The sequence below is a fragment of the Cucurbita moschata genome, unplaced genomic scaffold, assembly GCF_002738365.1.
Source record: "Cucurbita moschata cultivar Rifu unplaced genomic scaffold, Cmos_1.0 Cmo_Scf00023, whole genome shotgun sequence".
NCBI lineage: Eukaryota > Viridiplantae > Streptophyta > Magnoliopsida > Cucurbitales > Cucurbitaceae > Cucurbita > Cucurbita moschata.
Window position 1 is genome coordinate 1588744 of NW_019268539.1, and position 27637 is coordinate 1616380.

The 27637-nt window shown below is 35.5% G+C and overlaps 4 protein-coding genes across 6 annotated transcripts in view; 3 read left to right on the plus strand and 1 right to left on the minus strand.

The window, feature by feature from the left end:
- LOC111460326 (novel plant SNARE 13) overlaps positions 1 to 1852 on the plus strand; it is a 7629-nt gene extending 5777 nt beyond the window's left edge. The window contains exons 6-10 of the mRNA XM_023103546.1: positions 682 to 761; positions 830 to 886; positions 998 to 1090; positions 1197 to 1271; positions 1381 to 1852. Of these exons, the coding sequence (XP_022959314.1) occupies positions 682 to 761; positions 830 to 886; positions 998 to 1090; positions 1197 to 1271; positions 1381 to 1485 (410 nt within the window). The 3' untranslated portion in view covers positions 1486 to 1852. The remainder of the gene's footprint in view (positions 1 to 681; positions 762 to 829; positions 887 to 997; positions 1091 to 1196; positions 1272 to 1380) is intronic.
- Positions 1853 to 5708: 3856 nt separating this feature from the next.
- Positions 5709 to 8685, plus strand: LOC111460036 (probable receptor-like protein kinase At2g42960). The gene is made up of 7 exons (XM_023103117.1): positions 5709 to 6809; positions 6966 to 7070; positions 7145 to 7267; positions 7371 to 7541; positions 7630 to 7759; positions 8120 to 8332; positions 8413 to 8685. The coding sequence occupies exons 1-7, from the start codon at positions 6193 to 6195 to the stop codon at positions 8494 to 8496; spliced, it is 1443 nt and encodes a 480-aa protein (XP_022958885.1). The 5' UTR covers positions 5709 to 6192; the 3' UTR covers positions 8497 to 8685.
- A 1527-nt stretch (positions 8686 to 10212) lies between these two features.
- Positions 10213 to 12567, plus strand: LOC111460035 (pentatricopeptide repeat-containing protein At3g06430, chloroplastic-like). 2 transcript variants are annotated; one of them, XM_023103116.1, is made up of 3 exons: positions 10213 to 10442; positions 10545 to 10750; positions 11107 to 12567. In XM_023103116.1, exons 1-3 carry the CDS (start codon positions 10265 to 10267, stop codon positions 12214 to 12216), a joined length of 1494 nt encoding a protein of 497 aa, XP_022958884.1. In that variant the 5' UTR covers positions 10213 to 10264; the 3' UTR covers positions 12217 to 12567. The 2 variants fall into 2 exon arrangements, with proteins under 2 accessions (XP_022958884.1, XP_022958882.1); XM_023103114.1 differs by having other exon boundaries at positions 10213 to 10750.
- A 1789-nt stretch (positions 12568 to 14356) lies between these two features.
- Positions 14357 to 26906, minus strand: LOC111460032 (kinesin-like protein KIN-12C). Of its 2 annotated transcripts, none has more exons than XM_023103109.1 (32): positions 26257 to 26906; positions 26016 to 26171; positions 25707 to 25790; positions 25502 to 25621; positions 25272 to 25385; positions 25090 to 25182; positions 24835 to 24995; positions 24670 to 24744; positions 23687 to 23774; positions 23525 to 23583; positions 23371 to 23434; positions 23200 to 23265; positions 22973 to 23116; positions 22756 to 22857; positions 22420 to 22655; positions 22267 to 22336; positions 22099 to 22152; positions 20133 to 21921; positions 19963 to 20036; positions 18528 to 19823; positions 18326 to 18433; positions 18070 to 18227; positions 17897 to 17984; positions 17690 to 17764; positions 17028 to 17264; positions 16816 to 16914; positions 16628 to 16702; positions 16489 to 16547; positions 16212 to 16323; positions 15615 to 15725; positions 15369 to 15536; positions 14357 to 14737 (listed from the first exon to the last, which is right to left on the minus strand). In XM_023103109.1, exons 1-31 carry the CDS (start codon positions 26779 to 26781, stop codon positions 15387 to 15389), a joined length of 6642 nt encoding a protein of 2213 aa, XP_022958877.1. In that variant the 5' UTR covers positions 26782 to 26906; the 3' UTR covers positions 14357 to 14737; positions 15369 to 15386. The 2 variants fall into 2 exon arrangements, with proteins under 2 accessions (XP_022958877.1, XP_022958878.1); XM_023103110.1 differs by having other exon boundaries at positions 15369 to 15530; positions 26257 to 26781.
- Between the last annotated feature and the right edge of the window lie 731 nt (positions 26907 to 27637).

Genomic DNA, 27637 nt, shown 5'->3' on the forward strand with positions numbered 1-27637 from the left:
TTTTTTTTCCTTTTTTTTTTTTTTTCTCCATGAAAATTTGGTCTCTTACAACCAAAAAAAAAAAAAAGAAAAAAAAGAAAAAAAAGAAAAAAGAATGAAAGTGAAGAAAGAGAGATAGGAAGCTTTTAGAGGAGTGGAGGGCATGAAGAGATTTGGGTTTTAGGCTAGTTCCATGCGTTCCTTTGGGACCTGTTACTAGGAATTTTAGCAACTATCCTTTTATTTCCTATTTTTTTGAACTAGAGTGGTTTCTTTTTTCTGATAATGTTTGCTGTTTCGAGCTTTTGCTTTTTGCCTGCATCATCTTGTGATTCCCTTCTTATGTTCTTTCTTCTCTCTTTCATTTTTCTCCCTGTAAGCTAGTTTTTCATTAAAATTATCTATATAACTGGAATAAATATATTTTTTATTAGAAAAGAAAAGAAAAACAAATAATTTTTTAATCAAAACAATTCCATGTTTAATCAACTTTTTTGGCCTCTGACTAAAATAAGGGTGTAATGACAAAAAATATCCTCATGCTCCCTTTGTACATGTATGCCTTGTTTTTTTCCCAAGAAGGCAGTAATTAGTATAGCAAGCAATTGAAGATAAAATTGCTAAGCAGCTTCTTATTTTATATGCTTGGAATTCCAGGAGTGTCCTTTTTTCTCATTCTATTGGCATGCTTTTGTACTGTAGCAATGACAAATCAAGAACTTATGGATGCTGGGAAGAAAACAATGGATGAGACCGATCAGGCTATTGAACGCACTAAAAAGGTGAAGAACGAACTTCTGGATTTAATCGTTTCTGCCCCTTTGTTCTAATGGTTAACTTCGGTCCATAGGTGGTTGAACAAACTATTGAAGTGGGAACTCAAACTGCTGTTACATTAAAAGGCCAAGTATGTTCATCGTTGAAATTACACCTTATGGTTAAAAGTATACTTTCCTATCTGACCTGATTATTAGAATTCCCCAGGTATTCCCTTAACTTTTCCCAATTAAATTTTCAGACTGATCAAATGGGCCGTATAGTGAATGAGCTCGACACGATTAATTTTTCGATCAAGAAGGCTTCCCAGCTTGTGAAAGAAATTGGCAGACAGGTAAGCCTACCTTATGGCCCTCGCACCCCGACCGCCCAGAAAAACACATTTTTTGATCTCCTAACTGGGACTAACTTCCCCTCCCCTCCCCTCCTCTTTTGGAAAGGTTGCTACAGACAAATGCATCATGCTGTTTCTGTTCCTAATTGTTTGTGGAGTGATAGCCATAATCGTTGTTAAGGTAAATTCTGCAGTTTATTTTGTTCAACAAAACCTTGAAAGAAGAAAAGTTCCATTAAGCGTATTCAAATTTAGTGTCTTTTGCAATAACAAGTGATGTAAATTTTCAGATTGTGAACCCCAACAACAAAGACATCAGGGATATTCCTGGATTGGCACCGCCCGTTCCCGCCAGGAGGCTTTTGTATCTGAGGACACCTGAACATTTCGAGTAAATTCTTGCCTTAGAAACAGGTAGATCTTCGTTGTTCGGTCGTCTACTTCGAGTAAATTCTTGCTTAAAGCCATCGAGAGACACGACATTGTGAGAGAATTCTTCTGCTTTGCTTTGCTTTCCTTTCCTTGTATGCAATTCAATCTATTCTTGGCTGAGATGTGCATAGAGCTTGGTATGTTATATTAGTTTTTATTTGAAGAGAAAACTACAATGTGTTCCTGTAAATGTTTTACTTTGAGGTGATTCATGTCTTTGCGGATTTTACCCACTTGACATTGTTTTGTACACTAAGTCATTGTGTCTAACAGCATATGAATTCCATTCCCACTGCCCAGTGGTTGATAGTTATTCTATTTTTATTTGTATACTCTGTTTCAATTACTCTCAGATTTTCTCATATTTAGACTATGCACAATTATTGCCCTGCATAAGTTACTAGATTGTACCAACTATATTTCTTGTAACAAAATATAAATGGTCTCTTGCCTCATTCCATGCATTAAAACTAGTTACTTAGAAATATTCATTTAGCCTACCGGAACGAAAAAATGGAGAGCGGAGAGCATTTTTCGCCGTTAACTAGATTACTTAGATCTAGAAATGTTCATTTAGTCTGCAGGAACGAAAAAATAGAGAGAGCGGAGAGCATTCTTTGTTGTTAACTAAATTACTTATATCTAGAAATGTTCATTTAGCCTACAGAAACAAAAGAATGGAAAGGGAGTGGAGAGATTTCTTGACGTTAATTTGTTACATAGATCTAGAAATGTTCATTTAGCCTACAGGAATGAAAAAATGGAGGGAGCGGAGAGATTTCTCTCCGTTAACTAAATGAGACTTGAATGAAGAGAGGGAGCGGAAAGATTTCTCTCCGTTAACTAAATGAGACTTGAATGAAGAGAGGGAGCGGAAAGATTTCTCTCCGTTAACTAAATGAAACTTGAATGAAGAGAGGGAGTGGAAAGATTTCTTTCCGTTAACTAAATGAGACTTGAATGAAGAGAGGGAGCGGAAAGATTTCTCTCTGTTAGCTAAATGAGACTTGAATGAAGATTATATTCTTCGTTCTACTTTATATTTATATACATCAAAACTATGCATAAAACTAACTAATTATATATATATATATATTTCTTGACTTTTTAAAGTGTCGGAAAACTACCCGTAATATTAAAAATTGAATTTTTTGAAAATATATTATATATTGTTATATTTTTATCATTAAATTCATATTATTTATTTAGAAAATATACATACAAAAACCAAATATTTTTCATGAGAACCAACCCCACCAAATTAAATATATTATATCCAATAATTTGTTGTAACCACCTTGTGAGTTGTGGAAATATGAGAATGGGTATAAGGGAATCATTAATCATTTAACTTTAATAATGTAATGGATGCCAACGCCGCATGGGAGGATACCAAATTTTAGACCAATTATTTCCTAAATCATAATAATAAACATAGCCCAATTACTTGTTATAAATATTATATAATATTTTCATACAATGTACATTCATTACGAGTTTAATAGTTCGATCTCCATCTTATAATTTTGAAACTCAATAAAATAAAATTTAAAAGAAAAAAAAAAAAAAAAAAAAAAGACGATGACCTAGTGCTAACGGAAAAGATCCTTTATTACTAGGTTTGATGCTTTTCGATGGAGATCTCCAAAATAACTGTTTATCACGAAACCCTTTATCTAGTGTACTATCTATCATTCAAGTTTTTCGTATGACAATCCAGATACCTCATATATATACATATATATATAGCATCAATTTTCATCTTGCATTTATCATTTACTTTACAAGTTTAGAAAGGACATCGTCACTTTGAAACAAAGTATTAAATTATCTTAAATTGTAGCCTTTCTTACGAAAATGGTAAGACAGGCAAAGGCAAAACATCCCACAAAACCCCAGCAGTGTTTCCTTGTTCTGTTCATAAATGGAAAACATCAAAAGCTTGATTTAAGTAAAACTTGATCGCCATTAGATTGACTGTTTTTGTTCATAATGAACACACCAAGGTTTGTAAAAGCTGCCGACAAAACGGGCCTCAATCATAGAGACACACACAAAAAAAGGAAAAAAAAAACAGAACAAAATCCCTATTATCCTTGCCGTTCCGGCTTTGGCTAACAAAACTATGGCTGAAAAGATTCTTGCCAACTGCCTACTAAGCATGCAATGTGCCAAAGTAATAGAGGTATACCTACTAAGCATGCTATGTGCCAAGGGGGAACTCGGTTGGTAAGGGTTTGGAGTCTCTTGGTTTTACTAGCTTTAGAGGTCTCGAGCTTCAACTTCTCGATGAGCTTAATACCAAAAACTCTCGATATTTCCTCAATCTGTACCTTGAGGTGGGCAGGAGTGCCTTTGGGTATTGGGAACCTAAGTTTTGGTTCTTGATTGTTAAATAAATATTCTACTTTAACTCGAGTGTCCACGTCAGCTTGACACTATTACATTTAGTTGTTAAGATAACTCGTAGGTAATCATAACTCAACTAATTAATGTATATACATACTTAACTAAAAAGTCAAAAGTTCAAATTCACTCACTCCTCACGTTAAGTTTAATTCTTGAAATTTTATATTAGTAAGTTAATATGAATGCTATTTTAAGTCATGCAAGTTAGAGATATACATTTGGCACTAATAATAATAACAACAATAATAATATAGCAAAGGGCAAAATAGTAATTTAATAAAGTTATGGACCGAAATAACATTTAGAAAAGTCATGAACAAAATTGAAACAAACTTAAAAGTTAAAAGACCCAAATGAAACTTTGTAAGTCAAAATGGTATTTAAACTTATATTAATCATGTTCATGAAAAGATAAAGAAAAATAAAATAGCGAGCGAGAAGAGATTTCTCTCTGTTAACTTAAAGAGCATGAAATTTATATTTTCTATCTCATCTTCCGCCCACCTATCATTTATTTATTTATTTAAATGTTGAAGACTTTGTTATAATTTTTAAGATTGTGTCGATAGAAACCTTGTATTATATTTTTTTCTTATAAATATTATTAAATTTATTCGGATGATTTATATTTTTTTAATAAAAAATATATCGAAGAATAAAAACTATTCCTTGAAAAGTTTATTTGAAAAAAATATTTTTTCATAGTATATATATATGTGTGAGAAAATTTCTCTACAAAAAAATCTCGATCCCAATCTTCTAAAAAATAAATGGAGAATATTTTAGAAATGAGAATTGAGAAAGGGACGAGAATATATATAAAAGTCTCGACCCCAACCTACAAAAAAAAAAAAAAATGGAGAATATTTTAGAGATGAGAATTGAAATAAGTGGCGAGAATAGGAACGGAAAAGACTTCCCCATTTTCGTTCCATGTCTAAGCTGGACGGGTAAATCGCTCCTAATCCTAACCAAGCATACAGGTAAAGGTAAAGAAATAGAGGTTTTTCTATTGTTGTGGAGTCTCCTTCCTTCTATAAGGCTTAAGGCATGGAGAGTGGTGGGTAAGTAAATGGGCAATTTCACGCTGCTGCCCTGTCTTTTCAGCCTCCAACCGCACCTTCCTTTCCTTTTGATTAATCTCTTCTTTTCTTCATCTTTCAAACACTACATAAATACCATTCCTTTTCTTCCTCTTTTTTTCTAAATTGATCTTTTACCTTTCATTTATCACATAAATTAAACACTAACCTCCCCTAAATCGATAGTCTCGTACTTTTCTCGCTGTTGTATTCTTTCAAATATTACAAAGATATTTTATCTTTGACCTTTCGTAAACATTTCAAGACTACTTTTGGAGTATACAAATCGTTAGAATATTGGACGACAAGTTAACATGTTTGGGTATAGTTCTTTCATATCTAATCCAAACAAGCGTCCTAGTCACCGTGATGGGATTTTTCGTCCAACATTCAAAAGGACGTTACTCCAAAATTGAAACATTTATGAAATATCAAAGGTAATATTGCAACTTTTAAAGTAATAGAAGTATTTTTTAACTAATGGACAAAGTTTAAGGATATTTACGATAATCTAGCCCTACAATCTACCTGCCTAAGTCCAAGTCCCATAGATATTTAACCACCAGAATGAAAACAAAGTTTAATATAAAATAAAACCGATTCTAAGTTGTTCTGCAGCAGTTGTCTGCCATCCTCCGAACTGATAGATTTTCTGTATTAAAGAATATATAATAATATGATACAGAAGAGAGACAAATTTGAAGATACAGCAAAGAAAGGAAGGTGGCAAGATGTTGTTTTTCATTTGATGCCTCTCTCTCTCTCTCTCTGAATGTAATGTAAAAACCAAGGCAAAGACATAGCCCATTTCCCTCTCTCCTCCTTCCTTCCTGGTTACCTACTACTGAAAACTCCATCCCATCCCACCACCATTTCATTTTTCTTCTTCTCCCTTTCTCTTAACTCGTTTAACCTCAGGAGAGGGCCTAGAAGCCAAGCTTGGGACAGCATTCCCAACAACATTTCTCTGCCTTCTACATTGGGAGTTTTTTCATTTGGGCTACCTCAACTGTCGGTTAATCTAAGGAGAGGAACTCTGGGAACTGCATACACTGTTTTCATTTTATCATCAACGCCCATTTATTCACTCATCCGGTAACTGAGTTTGCTACATTCATCAGAAGGTACTACTTATTCAGCAACGTTTTTTTGCTTCTTTGTATATTAGAGGAAAAGGAAATGGCGCCTGATCTAAACACAACACTTTCCAAGAAGACGTTTGTTTTTGGTATGAAGGTATGGGTATTTACTGGAGTCCTGGTGGGGGTGTTTATTGTAATAGTCCTTGTGGTGCTATCAATATGTGTTACTTCAAGAAGAAAGTCTAGAAGGGTAAGTGGCATGCTTCCTCTCAGCCGTATTTCCATTGCATCAAAGGAAATAAAGGAGATTGGGGTGGATCATGTTTCAGCAATCCAGCAGGGCCCCCGCCCCCATGATGGAATTGAAACGGAATCAGAAAAGGTTCTGCTATATTCAAACAAGGCCTACGATTACAGCATATCAGGCTCAGATGATCACACAGAGATATATGCTATTGGTTCTGGAGAAGGAAGCAAGGAAGCAAGTGCTTTGCATAGACCCTCAGATTCAATACCACCGGACACTTCGCCACTGGCTGGTCTGCCGGATTTCTCGCAACTGGGATGGGGTCACTGGTTCACCTTAAGAGATCTGGAACTTGCAACAATGCATTTTTCAAACGATAATATAATTGGGGAGGGAGGATATGGAGTTGTCTATCGAGGTCAACTTATCAATGGGACACCTGTGGCTGTCAAAAAGCTTCTAAATGTGTAAGTTTTCCTTGTTAACTAATATCGTATTTTCTGAGTGTTATTGGTTGGCTGTAACTTTTTTAAGGAAAGAAACCTAGTTTTCATGGAGAAATATGAAAGAATAACACAGACATACAAAACTTGTAAATGTAATGTGGGTTTTAACTTATATAGAGGACAAGCGGAAAGGGAATTCAGAGTGGAAGTAGAAGCGTTTGGGCATGTGAGGCATAAGAACCTAGTTAGGCTGCTGGGATACTGCATTGAAGGAACACACAGGTAATGCTATTGCATTTGATTGTTCCTCACTTGCTAGCTTAGATTGCTGTATACTAAATAGTAGATATTTTCAGGATATTAGTATATGAGTATGTGGACAATGGAAATCTAGAGCAGTGGCTTCACGGAGCTTTAAGCCAGTATGGATATCTCACTTGGGAAGCCCGAATCAAAATTCTCCTTGGTACTGCTAAGGCGTAAGTATATATATATATATATGTATATAACCTTCATTTGATCATTTGGCTGTCTCTTTTCTCCATTGAACTTAAGATTTCAATCTTTAATGGTTTTTTTCAGGCTGGCATATTTGCACGAGGCAATTGAACCAAAAATTGTACATCGAGATATCAAGGCAAGCAACATATTGATCGATGATGAGTTTAATGCAAAGCTATCAGACTTTGGGCTAGCCAAATTACTCGGTGCTGGGAAGAGTCACATTACCACCAGAGTTATGGGAACGTTTGGGTGAGTAACCAAACAGTCACTCTTAACTTGCTGCTTCTTCCATATTTTTGTTTGGGGATAAAACTTTCTGTTTTCTTTCTCGTCATAGATATGTGGCACCAGAATATGCCAAATCTGGGCTTCTAAACGAGAAAAGCGATGTTTATAGTTTTGGAGTGGTTCTTTTGGAAGCGATTACTGGAAGAGACCCTGTTGATTATGGCCGCCCAACACATGAGGTATTTGTTTCAGATAGCTTAGGTCATATTTGATAATCACTTTGTTTTTATTTCTGATTTTTTAAATAGAAGTTTATAAACACTACCCTATCTTTGTTTTTGTAATCAAAAAATTTTACCAGAATTTTGCAAAATCCTCCACGTTTGAAAACTTGTTTCTAAAAATTTGTTTAACATTTAAAATTTGGTTAAAAGTTCAAAGGTTTATTTACGAACGATGAAAAATATGGCAAAAAAACTTGAGATAAAACAAACTCAATTTTCGAAAAACAAATGGTTATCAAATGGGACCCTAGTTTCCCTAAGATTCATGTGGATTAGTTGGCAAACAAAACTCTAGAATTTGGAATTTGGATGCAGGTAAATTTGGTAGATTGGCTAAAGATGATGGTAGGAAGCAAACGATCAGAAGAGGTGGTAGACCCAAATATAGAGAGAAAGCCATCAGTTAGTGAACTAAAGCGAGCTCTTTTGACCGCTTTGAGGTGTGTGGATCCAGATTCTGATAAGAGGCCTAAGATGAGCCAAGTGGCCCGCATGCTCAACTCCGAGGAAAATCCAATTCCTCGACAGGTTGCTTTCATTCTCAAAACATTAATTCTTTACCAGCATTAGTTAACCTCAACTCACTCGCATTTCATCACAACTTACAGGACCGGAGACCCAGAAAGGGCCATGCTACTGCGACCAAAATGGAGTCTGGGAAACAGGAGAGAGGACCCAGAAGACACAAATAAGATAACAGACAATGAGACTTTCAAGTGTGAAAGAATGAATAGATGCAAAAAATAGAAGCTTGTAAGTTTCAAACTTCCAAATTCTCTGTTGGGATTGGTCACTCAAGTAGAGCTAGCAGGGAAGAGAAATGATTTGGAGGTGTTCCCAATCATTGTGTTAATGTACAGTTCCACAATTGCATTGATGGCTATGAAACAGGTCCAAAGTTTTTGTAACTTTTTTTTTTTTTCTTTTTCTGTTGGGGTGGCATTATCTCCTCATGTTGCCATTCGTGTATTGAATGGCTAATGTTCATGAGGATCGATACTAAATTTTCAGAGGTAGTGTATTCTAAGCTAGATCTCATTTCTAATCTTTACATTTGAGCTCTTTAATGTTTTCTTTGATACACTTCTTTTTTATAATATAACGATTTGGGCCTTGAATTCTTGAAGTATAACGATTAAGCCTTAATGATTTAGTATCTTGTAACGATTAAATCCCAATGCTAAAACTTAGATGATGCATGAATGTCAAATACTCAAATATCAAGCCCGCTTAGGATTCAATCTACGATTTGTTTTTCTCGTTTTAATATTCAGGACTAGACACAAACAGAAAATAAATAGAATGACAAAAATCTAAAAGAGAAATGATATAACGAATAAAATCAATATTGCTTTAACATCATTTTCTCTAACCTGGCCTCCTTGAAGAAGTTAAGATGGCGTGGTATGAAGAGCGGAGCATCCCTTTCTTGTTCCTCCAGTGGCGCGAATCCGCAACCCCTACCCCTCGTTCGCTTACCTAGAAGGATTATGCACTTGCAAGCATAAACTTAACCTAGAGAGCAACAAGGAAGAAATTGAGTTATTGGCAGTAGTACAGTACTCGACGATGTTGAGGAACGCTCAATTCAACTCAACATTCGGAAAGGAGAGATCCAAATGAGAGCTTGAACCGCCATAGCCAGCCGGAAATCTACTCGTTTCCAGTTCGATTGGTTAAAAATATATTTATACTTTAAAAAAAATTTAAACAATACCCCCAAAATTTTTAAATATTTTAAAAATACCCCAATAACTTTTAAAATCACAAAACAACCTCTCTTTTTTTTTCTTTTTTCTTTTTTTTAATTTATTGAAAAATTTATTTATTTATTTTCATTTTTTTTAGTACATAAAAACTGTCTACTGTACTCGAGGCTGTCAGTTGACCCGTAGATACTGATTGAGCAATATCTAGAAAAAGCATTTTCTTCGGTTACCATTCCATTAAAGACAAGCTTTCTTAACTCCACGGTCGAGTTTCCCCAATTCCAATACCGTGAAAAGAACGAAGTGAACTCCAAAACCTATCCTGATCCGTTTGATATCCAAAAATTGCTCAGTAACAATCGAATAAGTAGATAATGTCAGGTAAACCATAACAGTTTCAGCAATATGTAAAATTCAAATCCTCAACTTCTAAATGATGATTACGTCATCTGCGTCTATCACAAATAAACGTAAGGTCTTACTGACGTGTTCACGTCATTATTATTATTTATTTTTTATTATTATTATTTATTTATTTATTTTAGGTAAAATTACAAATATAATAAACACCCATTTATTGAAAAATTCGAAAAATATTTATTTTTTAGTCCCTCTACTTTTATTCTTTTACGGAAGTAGTCCCTGGGAAAAAATTTATTATTTATATATAAAAAAAAAAATCAATCCATAATCGAAATCCTACTCGAACTCATCCACTTCACTGCTCGAAGCTCTGCGAACTCCATCATCCATGGCTGCCTTCTCCTTCTCCTCTTCGCTCCTTCCTTCATCAGTTTCTTTCGATCATGGCTCCTCTTCCTTCTTCCCCATCCTTCTTTCACCTTCTTTCGACTCCAATTCTCGCGCTGTTCGCTGTACATTTGCAGCCCCCGCTAGAAAATCGCCTCCTCCTCCTTCTTCTTCTTCTTCTTCCTCACCGGATAAGAAGAGGCACTGGAAGCAAGGGGAATTTCCAGGTATTACGGAGACATCCGCCCCCAGGATGAACCCCGCTAGAAAATCACCTCCTCCTTCTTCTTCCTCGCCGGTTAAGAAGAAGCATTGGAAACAAGGGGAATTTCCAGGCGTTACAGAGACATTCGACGCCAGAAAGACCCCTCTCAAGAATGTCAAGAAGAAATTAGATCGCAAAATGAACGCCAAGGCTTGGGCTAACACCGTTACTGAAGCCTTGTCGGAACATATCACGAACAAACGGTGGATTCAAGCTCTTGAGGTCGCTTCCTCTTCCTTTGATTTCACTTTTTGTTTTGGGGATTTTTGTTAAATTTGTTCTGCGATCCCTCTTTTTGTTACATTTGTTCATTGTTTTGATTGATTTGAGTTTAAATCGATGAGGAATTGCATAATTTTGTAATGTGCTTTGGAATTAGCTTTTTGTCCATTTACGAACAAAGAGAAAAATGCAGAGATTCATTACTTGCTGTTCAAAGTTGAATTGGAGGCATGAAAATCCGTCTTCTCTTGCCTTAATTTGAAGGAATGAAATGATAATTTGAAGAGCCTGCATAAACTTCTTGGGCTATTGTTTTCATCTTTAACAACTGTGGCTGCTTCAATTCAACCGTTCAGGTGTTTGAAATGCTCCGCAAACAGCCATTTTATGAACCAAAAGAAGGAACTTACATGAAGCTGCTTGTTCTACTTGGAAGATCTGGCCAACCACAGCGTGCCCGTCTGCTTTTTGACACAATGGTGGAAGAAAAATGTGAACCCACCACTGAACTTTACACTGCTTTGCTTGCTGCTTATTGTCGTAACAATCTCATTGATGATGCATTTTCCCTTCTTAATCTCATGAAAACCCTCCCTTGCTGCCAGCCTGATATCTACACTTATAGTATATTAATCAAGGCTTGTGTCGATTCTTCTCGCTTTGAATTAGTTGAATCTTTGTACGAGGAAATGGCCGAACGATTGATAACTCCGAACACGGTTACTCAGAATATAGTCTTAAGTGGGTATGGAAAGATAGGGAAGTATGACCAAATGGAGAAAGTTCTTTTAGGAATGCTTGAGAGCACAACTTGTCGACCAGATGTATGGACAATGAACATAATTCTTAGTGTGTTTGGTAACAAGGGTCAGATTGAAATGATGGAAAGATGGTATGAGAAGTTTCGTAACTTCGGTATCGAGCCAGAAACGCGTACATTCAATATATTGATCGGTGCTTACGGGAAGAAAAGGATGTATGATAAAATGTCTTCTGTGATGGAGTATATGCGCAAACTGCAGTTTCCTTGGACGACCTCAACATACAACAACGTTATTGAAGCTTTTGCAGATGTGGGAGATGCAAAGAATATGGAGTACACCTTCACGCAGATGCGTGCTGAGGGCATGAAAGCAGACACCAAGACATTCTGTTGCCTTATAAATGGATATTCCAATGCAGGTCTCTTCCATAAGGTGATTGGCTCAGTTAAGTTGGCAGGAAAGTGTGAAATTCCAGAGAATACCTCATTTTATAATGCTGTTATATCTGCTTGTGCAAAGGCTGAGGATCTGATGGAAATGGATAGAGTGTTTAAGCGAATGAAAGATAAACATTGTCAGCCAGATAGCAAAACATATTCTATCATGATAGAAGCATATGAAAAGGAGGCCATGAATGACAGAGTTCATTACTTGGAACTAGAAAGGAAGCAGGTGATCGATCACGCTCCTACTAACGAGTGACTCGGAAATGGAATAGAGTGAAAAATTGGTGCACGTTTGAGAAGTTGGGCGCTACACCATGCCTGTTCCACCAAGGGCTCTTGCTACATTGGATACTTCTGAGAAAATCAAATCCGCGCTTCCAGCCCTTCCAGTTCTGTGCCAAGTGTTTCACGCTATGATCATGTGAAATGATATGAACCAAGGCATCTCACGTTAACAAGAATCAAGTTTCATTTATTCAACAAAGGTTAAGGGTTGGAATATCTCACGGAAGGTTAAGGGTTTTCATTTAGAGGCTATATAAAGTCATGTACCTTATCTTTGTAAGAGAGACTTGGAAAATGTAGTAAAATGAGCAATTTGTGCTTTCCTTTAGCCAATGACTAAGCTTCTTTTGCAATTCTATGTAGTTTAGGTTGATGATCAATCTTGCTCGTGGAGTGATTCGAATCTCAAACAACAAGTATTCTTGTCTCGAGATATTTGATCAATAAGGTAATCTGAATTTTACTTTCCCTTGTAGTGAATCTTTATTATTACGGTCAAGTGTTCTTACTTTTCCTTTGCAATTTTATGTATAGATTAGATTGCATGTTTAGAATCATTAAAGATAGATATAATTGATCTTGCTTGTGGAATGATTTAAATCTCAAATAAATGTTTTTGCCTTGAGATATTCGATCAACAAGGTAATCCGAATCTTACTTCCCTGAAGTTGATTCCTTATCATTTGGTATCAGAGTTCTTTCTTAGATTGATTCCTTATCATCATCATCCTTCGTGTGGGAAGATTGCAGCTAACTGGTTTTTATGTCTAGAGCTCGTCACAGTGAAGTTGATCAGTATTTTGTAGTTATAATAGTTTTAGGCAAACTTGCTCGTTGTTTGGGACAAAACGGCAAAAGTCTTGACGTAGTGACTACATGCCCATGTGGGCTATACATTAAATATAAATTCTTATCATTGGAACACACATTATAAAGTATATATAAATTCTTAGTCGATTACAAAAAGAAATATCTTTGAACTTTGCTTTCATTTACTTCTACTCTTTTAAAAGTTGGAATATTGCATTTGGCTTTTCGTAAACGTTTCTAAAGTACCATTGAAGCATATATCTCTTGGCCAAAAATTGAGACCTAGAATGGCGTGTCTGTAGCTTGGAATAGAAATTGGGGCTCGTATACTGCCACCGTTTGCCACTGTCGTAGGTCACTGACACACCTATTCTAGTTTCCAATTTTCATCCAACATTTGAGCGGAGTTTTTACTTTTATGGTACTTTTGAAACTTTTATGAAAAGGGTAAGAGTATGATTACAACTTCGGAAAAAATGATCAATTTTAAAACAAATGGTAAAGAGAAGTAGAGAGAGGTACCGATCATTTCGATAGCTTAAGTTTATAAGTTTATAGCTTAAGTTTTGGGACTATTTTGAAAGTTTCATTAATATTTTTAATTTTTTTAAAAACTTTAAAATATTTTTTTTTAAATATATATATACCATTTTTTTTATAAAAGAAAATTAAATAAATAATAGCCCGTTTTAAAAATATTCCTAATGCAATTTTTTTAAAATTTTATGAATAGTTTTTAAAATAGTACTTTAAAAAAAAGTATTTTTAAAATAAAATATTAATAGTTTCAATGTTTTTTAAACTTTTGATATTATTTTTATTAATTTAGTCTTAAATATTTGGTCGAATTTCATTTATTATCAACTAATTTATGAACTATGTTCTAAGTTAAATTTTGGTATAATTATCGTTTTATAATATTCTATAATTTACAATATACTACATTATACATATTTTAATTCTTAATTTATAAAAAACAAATAAATTAATAACATAAAATAATATTTTATGAGAAAAAAAATTCTTCCTAAGATATAATATTTAAAGTATATATTATTTATAGAATATATCTTAAATATTATATTTTAATATTTTTTATTTATGATTTAATTTACAGTATATTTCATTTTATTTTCAATATTTAATTATTTTATATTTTCCTCAGTTGTATGCAGCTTGTATCCTATTTAACGATATGAATATCTACGAGAATACATTTCTTCCTAATTCTATTTTTAATTCTCATTCTGAACGTCTACCATAATTTATCATTTCAAATTCAACATCTAAATACACTAAAAATATGAAAACTATCGTTCCAACTCTCACTATTTAAATCACAGAATCTAAAACGAGGTTTAAAATACAATATATTTGTTTAACTCATTTTAACTCAATCAATTGAATACATGAAAATTACAGCCACCAATGAAAATGTTCAACCAAGAACTGAACTGAAGTTCAAATAATGCATTTATTGACATGACAATCGAATTAAACTCCCAAAATGTAAGGCTTACTTGAAATCTGTTGGATTTGAAGAACTGTTGGCCTGGCCTCGCCGCTGTAGAACAACATTAGGCAAACTTGCAAACAGGAACGTGGAACTTCGAGCTACCATTTACAAAAGTACTGACAATGTGTACCAACCAGACCAAAGCAAGCCTTATGTCTCTTGTTGTCTGGATAAATGCGTATCGTTAACTAAATATTATAAACTCAGTTCATAAACTTCTATATTTGTGTTAAATAGATCTAATAGAATATAAATGGTCTAATAAATCTCTAAACTTAAAAAATGTGTACTACATTCATTAACTTTTGATCTTGTTTACAAAATCCCTCAACTTTTATTTTTGTTTTTAATAGATTTTTTTTATCTAACTCAATATTTTTACAAAGTTTAAACCTCATCTAACAACTATTTGGTTTTGAATTTTTGAAAATACCAAAAGAGTTTGTTTTCTGACCAACAAACAAACAAACAAATTCGTAGAAATTTTAGATTTTGAAGATATCTCGAGGTAAGAAAACAAAAAACTACAAAATGGAAGTAGTTTTTATAAACTAGATTAAGAAAAAAGAAAAAATCAAAGACGTTAGTGTTCTATCTAGACATAAATTTTAATTTTATATCTAATAGACTGACTCGTTTTAGAAAAGGTTGAATAGCCGAGATAGCTGGAAACAAAATTAAAATTTTAATAGCCATTTTTTAAAGTTAAAAAACATAAGAATACCGATGAACAATGAAATTTCTAAGGACTAGACTGCAATTTAAATGTAGGTTTCATGCCTTAAATTCTGTGGTACCTTTATACTCCAAATGGATCAGCCATGAGATATCTCTTTCCCAGAGCCTCCACTTCGGTGATGTGAAGAACTGCCATTAGGAATACGGAAACGAGCGATTTCATCATTCACGCGGGAGAGAAGCATTTTTGAGTGAGCCAACCTCTTGGTTAACTCATCATCCTGCACCTAATTTATTAAAATCAGATTCTCAGCAAGGGCTTGTCATATCATACAGTACAATAATTCTGGTGATTTGGACCCTACCTTGTTTAGAAATGCATGATGTCTTTCCTGTTGGCTACTTCGTGTTTGATGAAGTGTGTTCGTCTTTCCATCCAGCTCAACAATCTTCCTCTTTAGATTTTTGTTTTCCATCTAATCCAGAACGGCAGTGGAATAAGAACAATTTTGCAACAAAAGAAAGGCTTAAAAAATGGAAAAAAACCTCAGCTCAATAGAGTTAAGTCCGTATTATATCATGTATATGTGAAGTGTAATAGAGTGTACTGGAGATAAAGTAAATGCTCAGAATTACATAAGAAATGACAGAAGCATTGCTATAAGGTGTTGAGTATTTTTTGGAATTTTCACCTTCCAAAGAGTTAAGAAAACACTTTGCAGGGGGAAGGGGTCTAACGTGGATCATTATGTGCTTAGCATACCACAGGTTAGGAATCACGACTCTCCACAATGGTAAGATATTAACTTTGAGCATAAGTTCTCGTGACTTTACTTTGGACTTTCCCAGATGGTCTCATACCAATGGAGATGTATTCCTTACTTATAAACTCATGTTCCAACGATTCTAGACATACTGCATTATATTAAAAATAAAAATATGCGTAAATAGCTCGTGCTTACCTTCAGTATCCCATTCTGTACAGAAAGCAAGTGATCCCGCTCTCGTAGTTTCTCACAAGCTATTTGAGTAGCGAGTGCTTCAGCTTCCTTCTTGCTTAGTACAGATTTGTAACTATGGAAACCACCGTCATGTTAAGGTAGGCAGAAAAGAAAATTCAAAAAACCAAGCCCCACAAAAGGAAGCCCCTATTAGAGAAAGGGACTCCAATAAGGAAACAATATGTAGCTAGAGACATATTGGAGAAACCTAATTTACAGCGTTTGGAAAAGTTCTCACCATTCTCTTTCCTCATTTAAATCATTAATTTGTGTCCTCAAGTCATGAACCTCTTGTTCCTACAAGAAAAATTAATGTCAGCCCAACAGGACATAATCAAAATTAGCTAATGAAAACTATACCCTTTTCCAATTTCTACCTTTTCCCGGAATTGTTGTGACAGTAGATGAGCCTCGGTAACCATTTTCTGAACTTCGTATTGGTCTAAAAAGTTCTATATTTTTCAAGAGCAAAAATTGTCACTAATTACATGCAGGCATAATATTTGAAGTCTCAAACAAAGTGAAATTTTTGTTTATCAAAGAAAAAAAAAAGTAAAAGACTTACAGCATATTTAGTCAAGTCCAATTTGACACCAAGTAAATCCCGAATAACATCATGAGTCATACTTTCCGCTGCTGCCAGCCTAGCATTCAGTATGCATATCTGGAACAGCATAACGTCGTACATTGAGTTCAGATAAATGTACATTACTTCAATCTTTCACGAGGATTGCAGATTGCAGATAAATCATTCAGTTATTGAGCCATTTTATATACCTCTTTCTGCCGACTAGTTGCCAGTCCCTCAAGCTCCTCTATACGAAGCCTTGCTGTTGACAGCTCATGCTCCTTCTCCACGTTCATCTGATGCACCAAGTTTGAAATGCATCTGAATGGTGAACTCGAACCCCTCGGTCTAGCTGAACTTTTGTCAACTTTATCTAATGTTGGTGCAGTCATTAGATTTGAATGATCTTTGCTTGCATCCCGAACCATTACTTCCAGATTTGTGTACTGCCCCCAAAGGATACGGATGGAATTGTGATTAAAAATAACAAATTAAAGAAATGTATAACCTAATTACCACTACCAGAGTGCATGAAATTTCCAAAGTTGACTCAACAATAAACATGTTAAGATGGCATAAGAGTTGGGATACTGCACCAACACTAGTAGGCTGCCAACTTCATTGGTTGTCATAAATTATAAAACTCATACAAGCCAAGAGCTTCAAACAAATCCTTCATGATCAGGACATTAAATTGATTGGTAACCTTGTTCTTAAGTCTCATATTTTTTGCATTAACAAAAATAAAGCAGATCTGCATACATAACCTGGTGCAAAATCCATATTCAAGTGTGCATCATTAATAACTTTTCTTTCTTATACAAGTTATTAAAGATGCACACTTGAATTAAATTTCTCTTTTTTTTCTTACCTTCTGTTGGTATTTCATTGCCTGGGCATCAGCATGCAATACAAGCTCGGAGATGTATTCTTTGTGCCGTTTGATCTTCAAATACAAGAAGCCAAACTTCCATCAACGAATAAATCAATTAAATCTGATTTACCATGATATGCACAAGACAGACAAAATACTTTATCCTAAGAAATGATGTTAAAATATTTTAGTGGTTAAACCGACCTCTTTGTCTTGTTCTGCCCTTTCCTCTTCAAGAATTTTTATTCTACTTCGTGCCTCAAGCAGTTCTACAAGCACACCACCCGGTCGCCTGTACTTGATTTTCTTTATTTCTTTAGCAAACAACAAGTGATATCATAGCAATTCATATTAAATAAACAAAAAGACTTTTGAACCTGGGTTGCTCTTCAGCATGCTCAACAATTTCATCTCCAGAGTCAACTTCAGAGAAATTTTCTACAGCTAATAATCTCTGTCTGAAGATTTGTTTCTCCAATTCTAGTGATTCTCTTAATGTACGATTTTTCTCAACCTCCTCATCCATCTCTTGTACCTGTGAAGAGAAATGGTAGAGAATAAACTACTCTGATGTCAAGTGAACAGTTAAAGTAGAAATGAGGCATAGATTTTTCAAGGAAGCCATGGATTGACCTTTGTTTCCAACATATTTATGGTACTCTCAAGCTCTTCAACAGAGTGCTCTAAAATCTTTACCTCCTCTTCCTTCTGTTCAGCATACAATTTACTGGCCTCCGATTCCTGAAATTAGTAATGGAACTCATAAGAAGAACATACCTAAGATCAAACCTCAACTCTAGTATTAGAAGGAACCATAAAAATTCTAAGGTAAAACCTGGCGTGCTTCAGTAGCAACAGCTTCCTTTTCATCGGCCAATGCATAGGCTATGTCAATCTTGTCAGTCAAAAAGCAGACTTGTTCATGGAGTTGGTCTCTCTCAATAACGACTCTACTCAATTCGTTCTCAATATCTTCAACTGATAGAAGTGATTTCTTTTCCAGTGAAGTCAGACGGATTATTTCATCCTCTAGCCTATTAACTACATCCTGCTGCTCTTCCCATTGTTTTTCAGCCTCAGATTTCTTGAGATAAAGATCTTCTACCTGCTTCTTCAACTGTGCATTATGCTCTGAAATTGAAGTCATTGTTTCTTTTGCTTTCTCAAGCTTGGAATTAGATAAGAACAAAGCCTTTTCAGTATCAGTCAGAAGCCCCTCAAGTTTTCTTTGCTGAACTAGCACATGATCAAGCTGACTTGCTTTAATCTCCAATTCATGCTGGAGCTGACTCTGACAATAATCTGTCTCATCTTTCTTATCCTTTGTTTTTGAGGTTGATTCTTGCAGCAATCTAAAGTCAAAAAGTAAGCCTTCTAATAAAACCTCCTTCCTCTTCAATTCCTTCTTGAGTGCCAAATTCTCATACAAAATGTCATCAAAGGAGAACCCTCCATCTGCCTCTTCCAAACCCGTGATCAGTTTGGTTCTTCCTCTGTCAATCTTACTAATTGACATCATGTCGTCCTTACCAGCAAGGAAAGTAGATCCTGAAGTCTTGTTTGATTCCGTACACCTTTTCCGTCTAAGTAGTTGAAAGGCAGGCTCTGTCTTAAACTGTGCAAATTGCCAACAAATTTCTTTCACATAGCACTGATGGAGTACAAATGAAGTAAATTCTCTTCCCATTATTTCCAAGAAAACATCCTCCATAAGGGATTTCCAGTTACTAATAGATTTAACCATCTCGTCTCTAAAGGATATGACATCACAACATATTATGCCAAACTTCTCATCCACCTCCCTTTGTGTTTGTGAAATACAACATTCAAGAGAGGATACTGAGTTTGCAACCTCTTCCAAATTAAACCCAACTTGTTCGTGCAGCAATTTATTATCTGCATCTTTCATATGCATTAAAGACTTGAGCTGTCCAACTTCTTCAATCAAGTTGTCTCTTTCAATCTGTAATTGCTCCCCAGCTTGCTTAAATATACCGGTTTGTTGCTTTGCATTTGCGTTGGCTCTCAACAATGCATTTAACATAGTATCAGCTTCCTTTATTGCGGCTTGAGCTTCTTCAAATTTGGTTAAGAATCCATCATCCTGCTTAGTTTCCTCAACCAAAATTACCTGCAATGCCATAAAGCATCAGAAAGATGAAGCTTGACAATATCCCTCAAGATCAATATTTGAAGATTAACAGAAGGAAACTTTGTTTCGTTATACGCCATGCATAAAATTTGAATTTATTGTCGACCATACGTTATACCTTGCTGGTGTTATTGCAACCTGCTTCAGCTTTTTCTATCCTCGATTTGGAGGGAGTTTTTCCCTGGTCCATTTCTGTTATCAATTTTTAGATCATTGTTAAACAGATTTTACTTCCAACTATTGCCTAATACAGGTACCTAAGAAACAAATTGTATAAGGAAACTGTACCTTCTGACAAAGAATCACCACCTATATCATGCATTAGGAGCGTATCTAATTTCATGCATAATTTATGGATAGCATCATACGTCATAAACAGTTCCCTTCTCAAACAAGTTGTGGATTCTATGTCACCATTCATGTAGTCCACAACTTTCCCTCGTGAAGCAACACTCTCAGTTGAAATGTCAGAGCATGAAGTAGAACAATCGGAACTCCAGCCATCTTCTTTGACTGGATATTGATCTATAAACTGGTCTCCACAACCAGCTATATTTCTATCAATAGAATCTTCAAGAATATTTAGTCTGTTCTTTGCTTCATATATTTTAGCCTTTATTTGATCCAAAATACTATTTTGGTTTTCAATGTTCCGGTATTTGTGTGCTGATGCAACTTTATCCTTGAAGAATTGGAGACTTTTACAATTTTCATTTGTTGTCCTGGCTTTTAACCTCAATTCACGAATTTCTCCCATCATGTCCTGGACTAACTTTTGATATCCAGAATACAGTTCTTGAATGTAGATATGGAGAGCAGAAATATGCATTTCCATGTCTGCATGAATGCCACTAGTTATGTTCTTTAACTCCGTTAAACCTAACCATATCAACTTGTGTTCTGTATCTAGTTCTTCCAGCAGTAATACACTTGTATTGGCCATTACATCATCAAAGATATGACTGCTTCGTTGAGATGAAACATCCAACTTTGAGATGGGCATCTCTCTCTCAATGTTATTACAGAAAGCCAGCTCCTGAGGATTGGATAACCATTCTACTGCAACGGCTGCCGCATCAGCAGATTTTTCTACCCCAATTAACTTATCATTCTTAACTAGCCTTTTGAATAGAAACTCCATCGTGATGTTCTCGTCAGTCATCTGAGTGCTCAACTGTTTAGCCTCGGAAACACATCCATTATTATGCGTTTGTTGTGATGCATTTAAGGCGAGTGCTGCTTCCTTCAGTGACTCTAACTTCAGCTCCATTTCTTTCACCATTAGTCGTGCATCTTCCAGACTTTTATGCAATGATAGAATTGTTTCTTCTTTTTCGATACAAACTTCAATGGCTTGCTGCACTTGTTCGCCAATTCCAACATTTACTGTAGGAAACAAATTAGCGATACCTTCTATCTGCCTATGTGCATCTCTGATAGATCTAGAACTATCGAGAAGGAAACTTGTTAGTTCTATCATTGCTGCTTCCCAGTCAATACTTAGCATCCTCATCTCCTCATTTTTTGCAGACAATGCATCTTTTAGTCGTGTATTTTCCTGGGCTAAGCCATGTAACCTATCATTAAGTTCTACCTGAAGGGTTTCAACCTCTTCCTGTAATTGAATAATTGTGCTGGCTGTCTCCATCTCAACCTGTTGACGAACATCTTCAATTTGTTTCTGCTGGTTCTGGTTGTCTTGGTACTGAATGTTAGATAATCTAACCTCCTCAAGTTCCCTAGTCAAGTTTTCCAACTTTACTTGCAAAGTTTTGTTGTAAACAGCTTGATGTTGGTTCATCACATCCCCTTCGTTTTGACATTTTTTAAATAAGTTTTCCACCATGCAGTGTTTGACCTGCTTGCATCCATGATTCTGACCTTGCATATTGTTCTCTGAATCCATTGTTTGAGCCAACATTTTTGCATCGATCAGATCTCTCTGGGAACATATGGGCTTTGCGTGGAATTCATTATCTGAACCTTGACCTATTGCATTTTCCAAGTTCTCGTCACTTCCTGTAATATGAGATAGCGTGTCATCTTGGATATAACTCTTGATGGACATTGTTTCATCCTGCAAAAGAAACATAAATTTTGCATATTGAGTCATGGAAAAAAAAAATCATACAATTAAACTTCTCAAATAGATATACAACTAGTTATTACTTTCTAGCTACAGGCAACATAAATTTTGTCAGATGTTTTTCATTTGATAATGAACCTTAAAGCTAATTAGTAAGTACCCAAGAACCTGATATTTATCTCGTTCAGATATGGTTGAGTTTTTTCCCAGAGCAACCAGAAGCTGTATGATGAAAATATTTTAAATAGCTGCCACATGATTAATCTAGTAGTTGTGCTGCCATAAATAGAAAAGAGAAGAAACATGGACAAGAAAATTTATCAAATATTCCAAAACCTCGTTGCGTAATTCTGCAACTTCAGTTAGCAATGCTTCACGCTCTCCAAGCTCATAAAAATTTTGATACCTGATGCAATATTTAAACAAGAAGATTTATTGGGTAACAAAATGAAAATAATCCTTTAATTCAATAAGATAGCAAATTATTACACTTGAAGTTGCTCAGTGAGTTTAGAATTCTCTAAAGAAACTCTTGTCAATTCTGGATTTCTGTTAATCTTTGCTTGAAGCATCTTAATCTCTACTGCTAAGGCCTTGTTTTCCTCCAAAAGATATTCGTCAGCGGACAGCATCCCACCTATAAACAATTCAAGTTGTCTGATTTTCTCCTCACGAAACTTCAACAACATTTTAGTACGTTGACCATCCTCCTCTAGTTGGAAAGCCTGCATGAAATGTCATAGCTACAAAATTGATCGACACATCATATAATAGTTTCTATTAATCAAGACTCATTTTTCTAATCAAGATTAAAATGAGTCATACCAAGCGCTTCATGTGTTCAAATTCAAACTCGAGCTTTTGAATTGTAGTATTTGCCGCCTCTTCCCTCCTTAATGCACCAATTAAGGAAGCCTCCATGAGTTTCTGTTGCATATATCTAAGTATCAATATTTGGTGACTGCATCACCAACTAAAAATGAAGATGACGTCTGATACTTGGAAAAGTGTTTTTCCATGTTTATGATAAATAATTCAATACCTTAGGATTTTCGGTTTGCATTCTACCTCCTAATGCTTCGTAGCCTTCAAACAGAGAACTTACGCCAGACTCTTCAAGTCTTGGAACGCTACTCAGTATAGACCTTGGAAAATTACTGTGCTTCAGTAGAAAGGACAACTGACCCTGTGCATTTCCAAAATGCATTAGCTCTATTGACAAGTACGTTTACAGTACAACTGTTACAAATCTACAGCTTTAGTTCAAACCTTCAAGTGTAAGATTTGCCTTTGGAGTGCAGTTTCATCGCCTGAAGCACACTCGTTAACTTTTGCCTACAACAAGAAAAAGGGCCGAAGAGTAGCTCTTAATAAATTGTAGTTTCATTGGAATAAATATGTTGTGTCTGTGTGTGTGCTTGTTGGCAAAATATTGAGTACATTATTCTGAATTTGTTTGGCACGCTGTGCAAATTTAAGAGTGCTTCCTGTTTCATTGGCTGAGCTGTAGAAATAATGTATAAATTAAGATCATGAGAAAAACAGAAAATACCAAGCAAGGACTATTTATTTTCAGACAAAGATTAACACTGACCAAAATGATGGGCTGACATTAGCAATAACAGTTGTTTTTGAGTTTCCACCCAAAGAATCCTGTATTGAAATGTGCCGCTCAGATATTTCCCGACTCAGAGGAACCAAATGATCAATATGTTGATGATATCATATTTAGATTGAAAGCGTTTTAAGAAAGAACCTGAAGTAGGAATGTCAACCTTGAATCTCTGTACGGAATATGTCTAGGTTTCCCATGAGCCAAATCCACTAATGACATAATCACCAAGCTACAACATAGAGCAGAAAGACGGGCTAAGCAACTAAAAAACAATTGAATCAAATAGTTGCATATAACTGCTATATTATAACTTCTGGAAAAATTCTTCCGAGAAAAATCTATTCTACAACAAGAAAGTTGACTATTCAGGCAGCAAAAGAATTTATAGATTCTGTCATGTAATTCCTTTGGAAATAACCTATTATCATTCAAATGCAAAAAACCAAAAATCTCTATACTCGATAATCTTTCTTTTACAAAATAGAAACACGGCAACAAGTAAAGAAGAAATACAACAAAACCAGCATTGGATGGTCTATTATTAAAATAGGGAACCTCAAAAGAACTTGCCAGATCCCCAGGGTGAATTCGCATTTTAAATTTTTCTCGACACTATGGTCACTGCTTTTAATATGCTAGATTTGAATAAGAACGAAGAGTTTACCACTATTTGTAGGGAAAAAAAACAATCAATCAGGAAAATTTGCAAGATGAAAAAGAAAATCTTGTGAAACTAGTATGACCTTTTAAAAGGACAAGCAATAATGTAATTTTCATGTAAATTATTGTTAGTTAGATTCAGAGGCAACCCAGGTAAAAGCACTCCCTAACAAATGACATGAATGATAGACAACACATAAAAGCTTTACCTCAAGTTCCATTTCCACTGGAAAAACAGTTCTGAATATCACATTACTTTGTTTAAATACAGATTTCAGAAGGTGAAATGAATGAACATTTCACCTTCTGAAATCTGTATTTAAACAAAATAATGTGCAGTTTAAAAATTAGCTTAAATGCTTAAATATAGATGAGAACATAAGGACACAGAATGAATATGTAAAAATAAGTATCCAAGGAAACGCATCCTTCTCTGACAAGAAACAGCTCTTTGATTTAATTACCCAAGAGTTGATAATGACTTGTTTATATTTGCAGCTTCTTTCAGGCGATCCCCCTCAGCACCAGAACTTTTCTGCCTGATCAATCAATGAAGTTAGCCAATTAAGTAAAAGAAGTTAAGGCAATGAAAAAAGGTTACTAGGCATCCCGTGCATGAAACAGTTTACCTTTCAGAACCAGCTAGGTCCACTAAATTTAACCTCGCAAATCTAAAGTGAGTTTTGGAGTCTTTCTCCCAATGACTTTCAATTATACAAGTAAGAACACTGTGGGAGCGGCTACTCTCACTGTTCATATATGTGGCAGCCATCTTTCTATTTGCCACACCCTGAGTATGAAATGGAAAGATCTTGATTGTGTGGTAATCCAAAAAAAAAAATTTTAATGTGTCAGTTGAATGCAAAATCTCAAGGTAGAGAAACCTGTAAGAGAAGCTCGACAACATCATTTAAAGATGAGACGCTGTGTTCTGTGAGATTATCTACATATACTCCTTTCTTCGAGTCTTCTCTGATCTACAATGAGAACAGTTACTTTTCGTAATGGTGGGGGAAAGTGGAGAGTAAAACACAGAGCAAAATATTCTTAGTAAGCTTAGAATTACTTGCAAATTAGTTGATGAAGGTTCCAGGAGGTCAGTTATTTGCTCATTGTATATTTCTAGAAAGGAACATTTGCAGCTGTACTTCAATTTGACGTCCTGCTTGCACTTTTCCTCCTGCTCAAATAGTTTGTCACGAGAAACCCAGTAGAGAACAAAATAACTCAGGAGATGCATATTATTACATGCAAATGATCGTATCAATTAAAAGCATAGAGCATTAAGTTGCCAACCATTCCAATTCTTGTAAACAAATGCTCAAAAATGCGTAATGTTAGTCCACAATCTTCGTTGAGTTTGCCCTCCACCTCGTATATTCCACCCATCATGGTATATGTTTTGCCACTACCAGTCTGCAGGGACCAAAAACATGAACACATAAAGACATAAAACCCCAAATCCTATTAAAGCTAAAAATGAATATTGCAGCTGAAGTACCTGGCCATAAGCAAACATACAGCTATTATAACCAGACAAACAATTCTCCACCATTGGCTGTCCAGCAACCTTGAAAAGGTTCTCCTAAATTTCATAGCAGGAAGAAGTGAGGCCGACATGAAGGTATCTTTGGACTTCAGAACTATACTAATTTTCTTTCCGAGAACAAATGAATTCGACGAAACCCAGAATAAATTGAGTTCAAGGCCATATCAGGGCAGAAGCTACAACAATAAATTTCTCCAGAAGAGGCCCAATTCAACGAAAACAAACAAGAAAAACCAGAGATTGAGAGAGAGAGATTTGCACCTGCGATATTGTTTCGCAAGCTATATGATCGAAGGTGAATCTGGTTTCGGGGTGACCAAGCCACACCAGAGTTTTTGCGGATTCCTGTCGCAAGCATCGACCATAACCTTGAGAGTCTCTCTCCGTAGTATTCAAAGGTCGAATACGTATCATTACCTGTACAGAATAATCATTCATCCCATGATTCACATCCACGAAGCTACCCTAACCAAAATGAAGGAGCTACAGAGCACAAACTAACCTGCACGTTGTGATCCTTCCAGAAAGATGGATCTTCCTCAAGGTCGAAATGAGGAACGTCGACCGGTAACTCTGTATCCGGAATCGCTATCCGTCTGAAAAGTCGAGAGGAACATCCTGCCCTGCCATCGCCGAGCTGAGGAGCTTTACTACCAGTAGCGACTCCACCAAACGAAACTCTCGAAGAACTCTTTGCAGGAGTACTCTGAGTTGAGCTAGGCTCAGAGCTAACCCTCCGACCTTGAGCTGAAAACCTTGGCGTCCCATTGTTGGTACCTGCTTTCCAATTAACCTTAAGCGAAACATCAGATTTTCTATCAGAAAACCAATCGGCTTTGGTGGATTGGAGCTTGAAGTTTGAATCAAACACAGAATCGTGAAATTCTTTCTGGAACTGAGCTGGATCTGCAATGATATTGAAAGGTGTTCTAGGAGGTGGAAAATGAAGTGCACTGGGCGAAGTTCCGAGTTCATTCTCGTCAGCCTCCGGTTGAGCGTTCTTTGAAGCAGATACATGTTTCGACATTGTTGAGCTCTCGAGTTCCGATCGAACGAAATTGAAATTCAAGGTGAGGATTCAGTGGACATTTGAACGCAAGACGAAGCTCGAACTTCTCAGTGGAGTGGAAGAAGAGTGGAACAGAAAATGAAATTGATTACACGATGAGCTTAGAACAGCCCGCCCATTTAAAATTTGAACTATTTTATTTACGAAATGGCCCCTGATATTTTTCAAATTTGAAAAGTAACCCAAATAGAAATTATTTGCCTTATCTTTACCCATCAACTAACTCAAATCAAAATTTTAGTTCAATCGGTGGATTTTTTGTTCGGTCCGTTCAATCCGACTAATTCAAATTTTGGTCAACGATTTTACAATAGGCGGCCACTACCCAATTTAGTGAATCACTATCAAATTGGTATTAAATCGAGACTGCGTCAGTCTTTCTCGTGTATCTCGTTTATGTTGGTGCCATACCTGACCGTGTTGTGCAAAACACTCAAAAAAGTCGTGGCATTCCGTTATTTCATACCCTCCCCTAAAAGTACAATAGTGGGTCCCTCAAAAAACGGGTAATCCCCGAAAGACTTTCAGTGAACTTTGTTCAGAAGGTGCACTGCAAGTATTCTTTCATAAATTTGATGCGAGTTGTACTTCTCAGCGCTTGATCCAATTTTTCTCCCGAGTTGTATATGCTCTTGTTTACGAGATTGTTACAAAGAGGAAGACCGACGTTTGTAACAGATGTTAGTGACGTGTCGTAACTTATTAATATATCTCTTGTTATTATTACCCTAATTTAATTTTGTGTCTATTCATCAAAAAAAAAAATTATTTCCATTTACTAAATTTACAAATAAAAATTATTTATTTTATTCCA

Coding starts and splice junctions, on each gene's coding strand:
- LOC111460035 (XM_023103114.1), top strand. CDS start 10,265: ATGGCTGCCTTCTCCTTCTCCTCTTCGCTCCTTCCTTCATCAGTTTCT. Junction 10,751..11,106: donor GGTGGATTCAAGCTCTTGAG/GTCGCTTCCTCT, acceptor TCAACCGTTCAG/GTGTTTGAAATGCTCCGCAA.
- LOC111460032 (XM_023103109.1), bottom strand. CDS start 26,781: ATGTCGAAACATGTATCTGCTTCAAAGAACGCTCAACCGGAGGCTGAC. Junction 23,775..24,669: donor AAGTCATTATCAACTCTTGG/GTAATTAAATCA, acceptor TCTATGTTGTAG/CTTGGTGATTATGTCATTAG. Junction 16,548..16,627: donor CACAACAATTCCGGGAAAAG/GTAGAAATTGGA, acceptor TTTTTCTTGTAG/GAACAAGAGGTTCATGACTT.
- LOC111460036 (XM_023103117.1), top strand. CDS start 6,193: ATGGCGCCTGATCTAAACACAACACTTTCCAAGAAGACGTTTGTTTTT. Junction 7,542..7,629: donor AGAGTTATGGGAACGTTTGG/GTGAGTAACCAA, acceptor TTCTCGTCATAG/ATATGTGGCACCAGAATATG. Junction 7,760..8,119: donor ATGGCCGCCCAACACATGAG/GTATTTGTTTCA, acceptor ATTTGGATGCAG/GTAAATTTGGTAGATTGGCT.